At 42.3% G+C, this 14,479-nt stretch overlaps 2 protein-coding genes across 3 annotated transcripts; one reads left to right on the top strand and one right to left on the bottom strand.

Annotated features, from left to right (window-relative positions):
- The first annotated feature begins 16 nt into the window (after nt 1-16).
- calua (calumenin a) lies at nt 17-9,661 on the top strand. Of its 2 annotated transcripts, none has more exons than XM_055020809.1 (7): nt 17-75; nt 6,665-6,891; nt 7,583-7,776; nt 7,845-8,011; nt 8,085-8,145; nt 8,866-9,065; nt 9,135-9,661. In XM_055020809.1, the coding sequence occupies exons 2-7, from the start codon at nt 6,674-6,676 to the stop codon at nt 9,237-9,239; spliced, it is 945 nt and encodes a 314-aa protein (XP_054876784.1). In that variant the 5' UTR covers nt 17-75; nt 6,665-6,673; the 3' UTR covers nt 9,240-9,661. The 2 variants fall into 2 exon arrangements, with proteins under 2 accessions (XP_054876784.1, XP_054876783.1); XM_055020808.1 differs by lacking the exon at nt 17-75 and adding an exon at nt 89-249.
- A 1,587-nt stretch (nt 9,662-11,248) lies between these two features.
- On the bottom strand, nt 11,249-12,820 carry opn1sw1 (opsin 1 (cone pigments), short-wave-sensitive 1). The gene is made up of 5 exons (XM_055020807.1): nt 12,463-12,820; nt 12,220-12,388; nt 11,984-12,149; nt 11,620-11,859; nt 11,249-11,532 (listed from the first exon to the last, which is right to left on the bottom strand). The coding sequence occupies exons 1-5, from the start codon at nt 12,800-12,802 to the stop codon at nt 11,440-11,442; spliced, it is 1,008 nt and encodes a 335-aa protein (XP_054876782.1). The 5' UTR covers nt 12,803-12,820; the 3' UTR covers nt 11,249-11,439.
- Between the last annotated feature and the right edge of the window lie 1,659 nt (nt 12,821-14,479).

The following is a 14,479-nucleotide window of genomic DNA, read 5'->3' as shown; positions in this document are numbered from 1 at the left end:
GTCTGTGTGACAAGAGAAGCTCTGCGGATCAGAACCAGAGCCGAACTGAACCGGACCGGACGGCGGCAGCGTCAGGTGAGTCTGCGGAGCCTCACCTCGGCTCACTTCCTGTTTGACCATAAAAGGTCAGGATGAGGTCAGCCTGATCCAGAGCAGATCTGGACACCGGCTAGAAAACCACTGCTAGATGCTGGAAGAGGCTCCTGGAGGAGACCAAAGATGTGATCTATGCTGATCATATCTATGGTGGTGAGATCTGTATTTGTTAGATCTATGTTGGTCACATCTATATTTGTTAGATCTATGTTGGTCACATCTATAGTTGTTAGATCTATGTTGGTCACATCTATAGTTGTTAGATCTATGTTGGTCACATCTGTATTTGTTAGATCTATGTTGGTCACATCTATAGTTGTTAGATCTATGATGGTCACATCTATAGTTGTTAGATCTATTGGTCACATCTATAGTTGTTAGATCTATTTGGTCACATCTGTATTTGTTAGATCTATGTTGGTCACATCTATAGTTGTTAGATCTATGATGGTCACATCTATAGTTGTTAGATCTATGTTGGTCATCTATAGTTGTTAGATCTATGTTGGTCACATCTCTATAGTTGTTAGATCTATGATGGTCACATCTATAGTTGTTAGATCTATGATGGTCACATCTATAGTTGTTAGATCTATGTTGGTCACATCTATAGTTGTTAGATCTATGTTGGTCACATCTGTATTTGTTAGATCTATGTTGGTCACATCTATAGTTGTTAGATCTATGTTGGTCACATCTGTATTTGTTAGATCTATGTTGGTCACATCTGTATTTGTTAGATCTATGTTGGTCACATCTATAGTTGTTAGATCTATGATGGTCACATCTATAGTTGTTAGATCTATGTTGGTCACATCTATAGTTGTTAGATCTATGATGGTCACATCTATAGTTGTTAGATCTATGTTGGTCACATCTGTATTTGTTAGATCTATGTTGGTCACATCTGTATTTGTTAGATCTATGTTGGTCACATCTATAGTTGTTAGATCTATGTTGGTCACATCTATAGTTGTTAGATCTATGATGGTCACATCTATAGTTGTTAGATCTATGTCGGTCACATCTATAGTTGTTAGATCTATGTTGGTCACATCTATAGTTGTTAGATCTATGATGGTCACATCTATAGTTGTTAGATCTATGTTGGTCACATCTATAGTTGTTAGATCTATGATGGTCACATCTATAGTTGTTAGATCTATGTTGGTCACATCTATAGTTGTTAGATCTATGTTGGTCACATCTATATTTGTTAGATCTATGTTGGTCACATCTGTATTTGTTAGATCTATGTTGGTCACATCTATAGTTGTTAGATCTATGATGGTCACATCTATAGTTGTTAGATCTATGATGGTCCTACTATAGTTGTTAGATCTATGTTGGTCACATCTATAGTTGTTAGATCTATGTTGGTCACATCTATATTTGTTAGATCTATGTTGGTCACATCTGTATTTGTTAGATCTATGTTGGTCACATCTATAGTTGTTAGATCTATGTTGGTCACATCTATAGTTGTTAGATCTATGATGGTCACATCTATAGTTGTTAGATCTATGTTGGTCACATCTATAGTTGTTAGATCTATGTTGGTCACATCTATATTTGTTAGATCTATGTTGGTCACATCTGTATTTGTTAGATCTATGTTGGTCACATCTATAGTTGTTAGATCTATGTTGGTCACATCTATAGTTGTTAGATCTATGTTGGTCACATCTATAGTTGTTAGATCTATGTTGGTCACATCTATAGTTGTTAGATCTATGTTGGTCACATCTGTATTTGTTAGATCTATGTTGGTCACATCTATAGTTGTTAGATCTATGTTGGTCACATCTGTATTTGTTAGATCTATGTTGGTCACATCTATAGTTGTTAGATCTATGATGGTCACATCTATAGTTGTTAGATCTATGATGGTCACATCTATAGTTGTTAGATCTATGATGGTCACATCTATATTTGTTAGATCTATGTTGGTCACATCTATATTTGTTAGATCTATGTCGGTCACATCTATAGTTGTTAGATCTATGTTGGTCACATCTATATTTTGTTAGATCTATGTTGGTCACATCTGTATTTGTTAGATCTATGTTGGTCACATCTATAGTTGTTAGATCTATGTTGGTCACATCTATAGTTTGTTAGATCTATGATGGTCACATCTATAGTTGTTAGATCTATGTTGGTCACATCTATAGTTGTTAGATCTATGTTGGTCACATCTATATTTGTTAGATCTATGTTGGTCACATCTGTATTGTTAGATCTATGTTGGTCACATCTATAGTTGTTAGATCTATGATGGTCACATCTATAGTTGTTAGATCTATGATGGTCCTACTATAGTTGTTAGATCTATGTTGGTCACATCTATAGTTGTTAGATCTATGATGGTCACATCTATAGTTGTTAGATCTATGTTGGTCACATCTATAGTTGTTTAGATCTATGATGGTCACATCTATAGTTGTTAGATCTATGTTGGTCACATCTATAGTTGTTAGATCTATGTTGGTCACATCTATATTTGTTATCTATGTTGGTCACATCTGTATTTGTTAGATCTATGTTGGTCACATCTATAGTTGTTAGATCTATGATGGTCACATCTATAGTTGTTAGATCTATGTTGGTCACATCTATAGTTGTTAGATCTATGTTGGTCACATCTATATTTGTTAGATCTATGTTGGTCACATCTGTATTTGTTAGATCTATGTTGGTCACATCTATAGTTGTTAGATCTATGTTGGTCACATCTATAGTTGTTAGATCTATGTTGGTCACATCTATAGTTGTTAGATCTATGTTGGTCATCTATAGTTGTTAGATCTATGTTGGTCACATCTGTATTTGTTAGATCTATGTTGGTCACATCTATAGTTGTTAGATCTATGTTGGTCACATCTGTATTTGTTAGATCTATGTTGGTCACATCTATAGTTGTTAGATCTATGATGGTCACATCTATAGTTGTTAGATCTATGATGGTCACATCTATAGTTGTTAGATCTATGATGGTCACATCTATATTTGTTAGATCTATGATGGTCCTACTATAGTTGTTAGATCTATGTTGGTCACATCTATAGTTGTTAGATCTATGATGGTCACATCTATAGTTGTTAGATCTATGATGGTCCTACTATAGTTGTTAGATCTATGTTGGTCACATCTATAGTTGTTAGATCTATGATGGTCACATCTATAGTTGTTAGATCTATGTTGGTCACATCTATAGTTGTTAGATCTATGTTGGTCACATCTGTAGTTGTTAGATCTATGTTGGTCCATCTGAATTTGTTAGATCTATGTTGGTCACATCTATAGTTGTTAGATCTATGTTGGTCACATCTATAGTTGTTAGATCTATGATGGTCACATCTATGTTGTTAGATCTATGTCGGTGACATCTATAGTTGTTAGATCTATGTTGGTCACATCTATAGTTGTTAGATCTATGATGGTCACATCTGTATTTGTTAGATCTATGTTGGTCACATCTATAGTTGTTAGATCTATGATGGTCCTACTATAGTTGTTAGATCTATGTTGGTCACATCTATAGTTGTTAGATCTATGATGGTCACATCTATAGTTGTTAGATCTATGATGGTCACATCTATAGTTGTTAGATCTATGTTGGTCACATCTATAGTTGTTAGATCTATGTTGGTCACATCTGTATTTGTTAGATCTATGTTGGTCACATCTATATTTGTTAGATCTATGATGGTCCTACTATAGTTGTTAGATCTATGTTGGTCACATCTATAGTTGTTAGATCTATGATGGTCACATCTATAGTTGTTAGATCTATGATGGTCCTACTATAGTTGTTAGATCTATGTTGGTCACATCTATAGTTGTTAGATCTATGATGGTCACATCTATAGTTGTTAGATCTATGTTGGTCACATCTATAGTTGTTAGATCTATGTTGGTCACATCTGTAGTTGTTAGATCTATGTTGGTCACATCTGAATTTGTTAGATCTATGTTGGTCACATCTATAGTTGTTAGATCTATGTTGGTCACATCTATAGTTGTTAGATCTATGATGGTCACATCTATAGTTGTTAGATCTATGTCGGTGACATCTATAGTTGTTAGATCTATGTTGGTCACATCTATAGTTTGTTAGATCTATGATGGTCACATCTATAGTTGTTAGATCTATGATGGTCACATCTATAGTTGTTAGATCTATGATGGTCCTACTATAGTTGTTAGATCTATGTTGGTCACATCTATAGTTGTTAGATCTATGATGGTCACATCTATAGTTGTTAGATCTATGATGGTCACATCTATAGTTTGTTAGATCTATGTTGGTCACATCTATAGTTGTTAGATCTATGTTGGTCACATCTGTATTTGTTAGATCTATGTTGGTCACATCTATAGTTGTTAGATCTATGATGGTCACATCTATAGTTGTTAGATCTATGATGGTCACATCTATAGTTGTTAGATCTATGATGGTCACATCTATATTTGTTAGATCTATGATGGTCCTACTATAGTTGTTAGATCTATGTTGGTCACATCTATAGTTTGTTAGATCTATGATGGTCACATCTATAGTTGTTAGATCTATGATGGTCCTACTATAGTTGTTAGATCTATGTTGGTCACATCTATAGTTGTTAGATCTATGATGGTCACATCTATAGTTGTTAGATCTATGTTGGTCACATCTATAGTTGTTAGATCTATGTTGGTCACATCTGTAGTTGTTAGATCTATGTTGGTCACATCTGAATTTGTTAGATCTATGTTGGTCACATCTATAGTTGTTAGATCTATGTTGGTCACATCTATAGTTGTTAGATCTATGATGGTCACATCTATAGTTGTTAGATCTATGTCGGTCACATCTATAGTTGTTAGATCTATGTTGGTCACATCTATAGTTGTTAGATCTATGATGGTCACATCTGTATTTGTTAGATCTATGTTGGTCACATCTATAGTTGTTAGATCTATGTTGGTCACATCTATAGTTGTTAGATCTATGATGGTCACATCTATAGATCTATGTTAGATCTGGGTCACATCTATAGTTGTTAGATCTATGTTGGTCACATCTATATTTGTTAGATCTTGTTGGTCACATCTGTATTTGTTAGATCTATGTTGGTCACATCTATAGTTGTTAGATCTATGATGGTCACTCTATAGTTGTTAGATCTATGATGGTCCTACTATAGTTGTTAGATCTATGTTGGTCATCTATAGTTGTTAGATCTATGATGGTCACATCTATAGTTGTTAGATCTATGTTGGTCACATCTATAGTTGTTAGATCTATGTTGGTCACATCTATAGTTGTTAGATCTATGTTGGTCACATCTATAGTTGTTAGATCTATGATGGTCACATCTATAGTTGTTAGATCTATGATGGTCACATCTATAGTTGTTAGATCTATGTTGGTCACATCTATAGTTGTTAGATCTATGTTGGTCACATCTGTATTTGTTAGATCTATGTTGGTCACATCTATAGTTGTTAGATCTATGTTGGTCACATCTATAGTTGTTAGATCTATGTTGGTCACATCTATAGTTGTTAGATCTATGTTGGTCACATCTGTATTTGTTAGATCTATGATGGTCACATCTATATTGTTAGATCTATGTTGGTCACATCTATATTTGTTAGATCTATGTCGGTCACATCTATAGTTGTTAGATCTATGTTGGTCACATCTATAGTTGTTAGATCTATGTCGGTCACATCTATAGTTGTTAGATCTATGTCGGTCACATCTATAGTTGTTAGATCTATGTTGGTCACATCTATAGTTGTTAGATCTATGTTGGTCACATCTGTATTTGTTAGATCTATGTTGGTCACATCTGTATTTGTTAGATCTATGTTGGTCACATCTATAGTTGTTAGATCTATGTCGGTCACATCTATAGTTGTTAGATCTATGTTGGTCACATCTGTAGTTGTTAGATCTATGTTGGTCACATCTATAGTTGTTAGATCTATATTGGTCACATCTGTATTTGTTAGATCTATGTTGGTCACATCTATAGTTGTTAGATCTATATTGGTCACATCTGTAGTTGTTAGATCTATGTCGGTCACATCTGTAGTTGTTAGATCTATGTTGGTCACATCTGTAGTTGTTAGATCTATGTCGGTCACATCTATAGTTGTTAGATCTATGTCGGTCACATCTGTAGTTGTTAGATCTATGTTGGTCACATCTGTAGTTTGTTAGATCTATGTTGGTCACATCTATAGTTGTTAGATCTATATTGGTCACATCTGTATTTGTTAGATCTATGTTTGGTCACATCTATAGTTGTTAGATCTATATTGGTCACATCTGTAGTTGTTAGATCTATGTCGGTCACATCTGTAGTTGTTAGATCTATGTTGGTCACATCTGTAGTTGTTAGATCTATGTCGGTCACATCTATAGTTGTTAGATCTATGTCGGTCACATCTATAGTTGTTAGATCTATGTTGGTCACATCTATAGTTGTTAGATCTATGTTGGTCACATCTGTAGTTGTTAGATCTATGTTGGTCACATCTGTAGTTGTTAGATCTATGTGTCTGTCTGCATCAGTCTGAGAAAATGATCCGTTCAACGTTGATCTGCTGGCTCCTCCTGGTGTCCCGGAGCGATGGGAAGCCCACAGAGAGGCGTCCTCGGGTCCATCAGGAAGAGTCTCTCAGCGCGCTGCGGCACGACGACAAGCAGAACTTCGACTACGACCACGAGGCGTTCCTCGGACAAGACGAGGCCAAGGCCTTCGACCACCTGTCACCTGACGAGAGCAAACGCAGACTCAGGTCAGTCTGGAGGTTTTCCTTCCCACTAACTTTCCCGGGCTCAGTGTCATGGAGGTGTCCTGAGGTTGGCTGCAGCTGGGTGTGGGTTCCCCTTCCTCACCTCAGGTCACCATCAAAGTGTCTCTGGATGTTTGCTGTCCTGGTTTCTAAGAACTGAAGCTGAGAGACAAAAACATGGCTGACAAAATGTTTTGAAAAACTGGAATTCATTTGTGTCTTTTTAAAAGGAGTCACATAAATGCAAATTTTACCCCAGTTGGAAAATCAAATGTGTGCCTTTCTGTATTGTGATCAGGGCCGCACAAAATCACTTTGAGGCCCACATATGGTCCCCAAGCCGCACTTTGAACATGCCTGGTTTCAACGATTCAAGCCCAGACCATGATACTACCCCCACCTGTGAGCGGGGCCGGTCCTCCAGGTTCCCTGAGGAAATCTGGGAACTCTTCCCAGTCCTCCTAGGCTTTGCTTCCAGAGCCTCTAATGGAGGCTGAAACCGACCAAACCGCTCAATTCAAAGGAGACTTGTTTGATTTCCTTTGAAACCAAAACAGGAGGTGAAATGAAACCAGTTCAGCCACATGTTTCCTGAAGATTTCCTAGTAGATAAACTGGAATTGTACTGGATAGTACTTAGTGTTGTATGCCAGAAGATGGCGGCATTGAGCTCTGCTTCCTGTTTGTCTTGCAGCATCATCGTGGATCGGATTGACAGTAACAAGGACGACTTTGTCTCAGAGGACGAGCTGCGGCTCTGGATCGAAGCCGTCCAGAGCCGCCACATGTTTGAGGACGTTGAGCGCCAGTGGAACGAATTTGACCTGAACCGGGACGGCCTGATCAGCTGGGACGAGTACAGGAACGTCACGTACGGCAGCTACATTGGTAAGCAACCTCAAAGTCCATGAAGCACGTTGGGACCGACTGCTCTGACCTTGACCAACCTCTTCCAGACGGCCCTGCGACAGAGACAGAGTACAACTACACCCATATGATGGCAAGGGATGAGAGGCGCTTCAAGGTGGCCAACAGGGACGGAGACCTGAGTGCAGACCGGCAGGAGTTCATGGCCTTCCTCCACCCAGAGAACCATGAGTACATGAAGCATGTGGTGGTGCAGGTAGGGGCAGCATCAGGACAAGATGCAGTGCTCAGGTGACTATCCTCAGCATAACCTGTCTCTGCTGCTACAGGAAACCATGGAGGACATTGACAAGAACGGAGACGGCTTCATCGACCTCAAGGAGTACATCGGTAAAGAACCTGCAGACATGCTCAAGGCTGACATTTGTACTGACCTTTTCCAGCCGGTCAGACTACTGGAGCGATAACCCATCCTGGTCCACTGATCTGAGGAGAAACATCAGATCAGCGGTTCTGGGTCCACCTGGAGGTCTAATAGCAAATCCAGAACCATCAGAACTCTCAGTGTGGAGCACCTTCTCCAAACAGGTCCTGATTCCCTCCATCAATATGATCCACTGGTCCCCTGGTCCACTGATCTACTGGTCCTCTGGCCTATTGGTCCACTGGTCTTCTGGTCTACTGGTACTCTGGCCTATTGGTCCACTGGTCTTCTGGTCTACTGGTCCTCTGGCCTATTGGTCCACTGGTCTTCTGGTCTACTGGTCCTCTGATCCACTGGTCCCCTGGTCTACTGGTCCCCTGGTCTATTGGTCCACTGGTCTTCTGGTCTACTGGTCCACTGATCTACTGGTCCTCTGATCCACTGATCTACTGGTCTACTGGTCCACTGATCTACTGGTCTACTGGTCCACTGGTCCACTGATCTACTGGTCTACTGGTCCACTGGTCCTCTGATCTACTGGTCTACTGGATACTGTATTCATATTCCTGCTTTGCTTCTTGTGTGTTTCTGTGGTTCCTTGTTCTGGACTCTCCTTGCAGTAGATCCAAACATCCGTTGCTGTTGTTTCGTCTTTGATCCTCCTGTGTTAACTTTTGTGTTGCCAGGTGACATGTTCACTGCAGAGAACAGATTGGAGGAACCGGAGTGGGTCGCCTCGGAGCGTCAACAGTTCTCAGAGCTCAGAGACAAGAACCAGGACGGGAAGATGGACCGAGAGGAAACTCTGGATTGGATCCTCCCGGCAGACTACAATCATGCCGTTGCCGAGGCCAAGCACCTGCTGTACGAATCCGACTCCAACAAGGTGGGTGCGAGTCCATCTGGTGCCGGCATCCGACCCAGTTCTGTTTGACTGTGGTCTGTCTGTGTACAGGACAGGAGACTGACCAAGGAGGAAATCCTCAACAAGTTCGACCTGTTTGTGGGAAGCCAGGTGACCAACTACGGCGAGGCGTTGCTGCGACATGATGAGTTCTAGAAACGCCCCGAGTCCATCGCTAATTTATTACTGACCTGTAGAGGAAAGAAGTTCTGCTCCTGGTTTTGATCCTGGTTCTGATCTGGACTGCTTGGCAGATGTTTGTCTGAGGAAGACTTACAGGATTAATGCACTCTAAGTCTGGTTCTGCTCCTCGCAGAAAAACAAACCAAAACAACGTACAGCCTCCCTCAGTTCAACGGTACCGCTCCATGGTCCTCTCAAAGACCAGCCCACATCATCAGCCCTCCACCATCATGCCTTACAGTTGGACTGAAAACCTCTGTCCAAACAACCAGCTAGGCATCATGGGATTACCTGAGATGGAACTTTTTAGGTTCTGACCTCTGACCTAGGTCTGTCGCGATAAACGATAACTCAATTAATCGCACGATAAATTAAAACTATCAATCTCATTTCAATTATCGTCTATATCGTTTCTTCCTGCCTTTTTCTCTTACTGTTGATGACACTGAATGAAAAAAGGCTCAACTCCATTGACCCTCCCTTCCTTATTTCTTATCGTAATGCCCAGCGCGCTGCACCATCTGATGTCGACTCAATATCAAAACACATTAGCTGACAGCAAGCCTCGCTATAACGGTTCGATCGAACCGTGTTGTGTCCAACAATGGACACAAAATTATAAGTCCAGTTCACTAATATTGAAACCAGGCATTAATCTATTCCTTACTACAATCTACCTACAATGCATGCGGCGAGTGTCAGTCTGACTGAATGAAAATCATTATAAACTATTTATGTCACGTTAACGAAGAACAGCTGAAAAGTTTTTTCTGGTAGAAATTTCGCTCCAACTCCTCCCCTAGTTATTTATATTTTCTTTGCATGAAATGTTGAATAAACATTCATGTTGTTTCCGATGTCTGCTGGACTTCGGGTTGCATCGTGTCAGCTGTTCGGGATTCCCTCCGTGTTTCCCCTCAGAAAGCAGGAGGAATCTGCGCTTTCTGATTGGCTACCGGTCACATTCAACAGGCTGCGTCACTCTCCCAGTCTGGATAAATCCTTGATCGGAGCAACGATCTACCGTAACACACAAGGGACAATCTCAGAACGAAGAACGTTCTCAGATTGTCGTTCTGGGTAGAAATCCTGTAGTTTGAACTATTGCATCATTCAGTCGGATTCTTCTCTATTTAAATCTAATTATTACTGAAGGGCAATAAACTATACAGACTTCATAATCTGCACTCTTTTGGTTGAATGCAGTATTTATTTCCACTTTGGCTTCATGTTGTTTAGTTTTTATTCAAGTACATTTATTGTTAATGGAGACTGAGAATCTATTTTAGTTTTGGTTGTTTTATTTATTTTGTGTATCAGTGCCAGTGTTAAGTCTTTTGAAAGTAAAAGTGTATCTATCTTTGGCAGGAAATCGCCTAATTTATTTAATGATTTTAATTTCCATTAAATCAGTGTAAAAAGATCTTCAAACAATATTATTGTTTATTGCAATAATTTTTTCAGACAATTAATCGCCCAGCAAAATCTGTTATCGTGACCGGCCTACTCTGACCCCATTAATTAATTAATTAACTAACATTAATTAGCATTAATTAGCAGTTATTTTCCCTCCTGTCCTCCATGTGTCATCACTCACAGTCTGACTTTTAACCTTTGAACTGAAGGAGAGTGTCAACGTTCAGATGTTGGATCTGGATGGAAGCGGTCAGGTTCATGCAAAGCTGCCACACCTCAAACGGCCACCAGAGGGCAGCAGAAGATAGCAGCGCCATACCAGCCAGTCTGGGTTGGACCCCTGCCCTGGTACCGCCAGGTCCTCGGTGCTCTGCCCCCTACTGCTCTTCCTGGTTTCACATCAACCCGGTTCAGTTGGTGAGCGTGTTTAACTCTCAGCTGTTCTCCAGAACTGTTCCTCTGGTTGGACCTGCCTCCATCTGTTCCTACCTCGCCTACTGTTCCTGACTGTTTGGTGGTTTGAAGCCACAACTTGTGTTTTTGCAGAATACAGGACAAGCAGACAATAAATTGAATAGATTTTTATTTTTATTTTTGTTGCTTTTATCTAAACAAATGGATTCTACAATAAAATATCATCTGGTGTCTTTTATATAAACTGTATTTACATGTTGGTTGTTCCTGTGGATCCTCTGAACTCAGAACTTTAAAAGTCCTTTGGGGAAGTCAAATGTCCTTCTGAGTTTTGCTCCAAACATTATGAAGCTGTGGACACCTCAGTCTTTGAAGACACTTCAGACGCTTCCTCCATTTTCTTCCCAAACACCATTTCCATGATGCAGGCATTGAACTGGAAGACAGGGAGCAGGAAGTTATCCTGATGCTTTAGGAGCAGGAAGGAAGGGAATGTCTGGAGGGACCAGGCTGTCCTCCTCACCTGTTTGTTCATGAAGGCGTAGATGAGCGGGTTGTAGACGCAGGAGCTCTTGGAGAAGAACGCCGGGATGGTGACGAGCCGGTAGTCTTTGTTGGCTTCCTCTGAATTGGCGTACCAGAGGCCCGTCAGGGCGTAGGGGCCGTAGCAGGTGACGAAGGAGCCCACCATCACGATGATCATCCTGGACACCTCCTTCTCAGCCTTCTGGGTGGAGGCGGACTCCGCCTGCTGCGCCGCAACCTACAGGAAGTTAGGAGAAGCTGCATCAGAACCAGAACCAGCTCTGGTCTCCATTCAGCTCCACTGCCTCATCCTCCCTGAACCGCTGAGCAGAACTTCCTGGCCTGAGCCCTGATGTACTCACGGCTCTCAGCGCGCCCAGCAGCTGTGAGTAGGAGAAGATGATGATGGACAGAGGCATGCAGAAGCAGGTGATCAGCAGGAAGTACATGTAGCTGGTGCAGCCGTACTCCTCGTTGTGGGTGTACCAGTCGGGTCCGCAGGAGCAGCCTAGGCCTTCTGGGATGTACCTGCACACAGCGGCTTCCCGTCAGCCAGAGGAAGCACCAGAAGCTGCTCTGTCAGTGGCGGCACACCTACCTGCTCCAGCCAAAGAAAGGCGGCGAGGCGCAGCCCACCCCCATGCACCAGGTGAAGACCACGGCGGCGGCAGCGTGGGAGCTGCCGAACTTGAAGGCTCCGAACGGCTTACAGATCACCAGGTACCTCTCGAAGGATAGCACGGCGAGCGACCAGGACGTCACCAGACCTGCAGGAAGAACGTCATCATCCTCATCAGCCAGCTTCACCCACCAGCCCGGACCTCTCACCTGTCGGCCATACCTGCCACGGCGCCCATGGCCGCTTCCAATGCACACAAGGTGTAGCCCAGGAAGTAGTAGCCCCTCAGACTGGCCACGAACACCTGGCTGACGGAGAAGGTGACGAAGATGAAGCCAGCGAAGGAAATGTTGACCAGGATGTAGTTGAGAGGAGCTCGGAGCTTCTTGTACTTGGCTGTGGCCAAGAGGACCAGCAGGTTCAGCGGCGTTCCCGCAAAGAAGACGAAGCCCATGAAGAGCGCCTGAAGGTGAAAGGCCCACGCCGGAGCCAGGTAGTGTTGGGACCCCTCGAAGGGGTCCACCTTGGAGATGTTCTCGTACAGGTGAAAATGTTTCCCCATCTTTACCCTGAGTTCCTCTGACCTCAGCGAGCGTCTTCAGCCTCTTTATATTCACCCATAAACCACTTAGAGCAAAGATAATCCGGCCAGCTTTTCCCAAACTTTACGGATTAAATCCTTCTGACGCTTTAATCTTCTTACGGAGAAAAAACAATGAAAACACAACAGGAAGTTTGTTTTCAGACACAGTTTGGTTTTAGAGGTTGAATCTGAGATTCTCCTCATGAAAACTTCAGCCAGTGGGTTAGACTTCTGGATCAGGTTAACCCTGTTCAACAAGCACACTGACCTCCAGATTAACACGTCATGGCGGTTTTCTCCAGGGTCCACGCTAGTCACTCACTTTTCACCAACACGTCCTTTATGTAACTGGATAGTTACTGAAATGATCTGAATTATTTTGAACAGTTTTACTTAAATCGCCTCCAATTAAAAATGACTTTCTTGTTGAGGGCAAACCACTGGATGAACCTTGTTTATATGTGAGAGTTATTAAAGAAGTATTTTGTGCTGCTGGTAAAATGCTGCGCATCAACTGATGAAGAGGATCAGTGATGAAGAGCAGCTGGCCTGCCGGTAAAACCCAGTAAGAACCTTTACTTTTCCGTGACTTCAGGTCTAATCCGGATGTTAAGACGTACCTGAGCGGGTCATCCACCTTAATCCGGCCCAATCCCGCAAACAAAGAGCTTAGACTCTAATGACTCTACAGCTCCTGCTCCTCCTGGTTCTCCTGCTGCGGCTCCACTCTGAGCAGGAGGTCAGTAGGATGCGGAGCAGCTCCCGCTCTGCCTCTTCATCACTTCATCTTCCTCTGCTGCTGGTTCTGCTCCCGGTTCTCCTCCGTAGCCGAGGCTGTATCGTAACCAGGCTGTGAAGGCTCGAGCATGGGTATGATACGACCTCAGTTCGCTGGAGCCTCTCTGCGTGTTTCAGCTCTCGGGTTCAGGTATGATCAGGAGTTTCGCGGTTTGTTTCTCTGCAGCTGATTGATGTTGAAGTGCGGTAATAAAGTGTGAATAAAGCCTCTCTGTGTGATTCTGGAGAATTTTTGTCGTCAGTGTTTGCAGTTAGGATGAATGTTGAATGATGAAGCTGCGCTGCTTTAAGGGACTCTGTCCCTCCGCAGCATCAGGGACCTTCTGCCTCTCAGGTCATGACCTGCAGGAACGAGTCTCTGTGGGGTTCGGGTTCCCACAGACGCCGCAAAAACCCAGAGATCCTGGCAGGAGCCTGAGTGGAACCTGAACCTGAACTTCTAGAACCTGCAGAGAAAACAGGAGATTAAACAATCAGAGCTTTCAGTTTGTGGGTGACAAACCGGATCTGGATCTGGATCTGGATCAGGATCAGGCACTGGATTTGGATCTGGATCAGGATCAGGATCAGGATCTGGATCTGGATCAGGATCAGGATCAGGATCTGGATCAGGATCTGGATCAGGATCAGGATCTGGATCTGGATCAGGATCTGGATCTGGATCTGGATGAGGATCTGGATCTGGATCAGGATCAGGATCAGGATCTGGATCTGGATCAGGCACTGGATCAGGATCAGGATCTGGATCAGGATCTGGATCTGGATCTGGATCAGGATCTGGATCTGGATCTGGATCAGGCACTGGATCTGGATCAGGATCTGGATCAGGATCAGGATCAGGATCTGGATCAGGATCTG

The sequence above is a fragment of the Poeciliopsis prolifica genome, unplaced genomic scaffold, assembly GCF_027474105.1.
Source record: "Poeciliopsis prolifica strain line A6 unplaced genomic scaffold, Auburn_PproV2 SCAFFOLD070, whole genome shotgun sequence".
In the NCBI taxonomy this organism is placed as follows: domain Eukaryota; kingdom Metazoa; phylum Chordata; class Actinopteri; order Cyprinodontiformes; family Poeciliidae; genus Poeciliopsis; species Poeciliopsis prolifica.
This window is presented reverse-complemented; position numbering and strand designations above follow the sequence as displayed.

Excerpts from the sequence above, each read along its gene's own strand:
- calua (XM_055020808.1), top strand. The coding sequence starts at position 229 with ATGCTGATCATATCTATGGTG. Across the intron at positions 6,892-7,582 it reads GAGAGCAAACGCAGACTCAG|CATCATCGTGGATCGGATTG; the intron begins GTCAGTCTGGAG and ends TTTGTCTTGCAG. Across the intron at positions 9,066-9,134 it reads ACGAATCCGACTCCAACAAG|GACAGGAGACTGACCAAGGA; the intron begins GTGGGTGCGAGT and ends GTCTGTGTACAG.
- opn1sw1 (XM_055020807.1), bottom strand. The coding sequence starts at position 12,802 with ATGGGGAAACATTTTCACCTGTACGAGAACATCTCCAAGGTGGACCCC. Across the intron at positions 11,860-11,983 it reads TGCTGGGCGCGCTGAGAGCC|GTTGCGGCGCAGCAGGCGGA; the intron begins GTGAGTACATCA and ends AACTTCCTGTAG. Across the intron at positions 11,533-11,619 it reads ACGCCTTCATGAACAAACAG|TTCAATGCCTGCATCATGGA; the intron begins GTGAGGAGGACA and ends CCTGTCTTCCAG.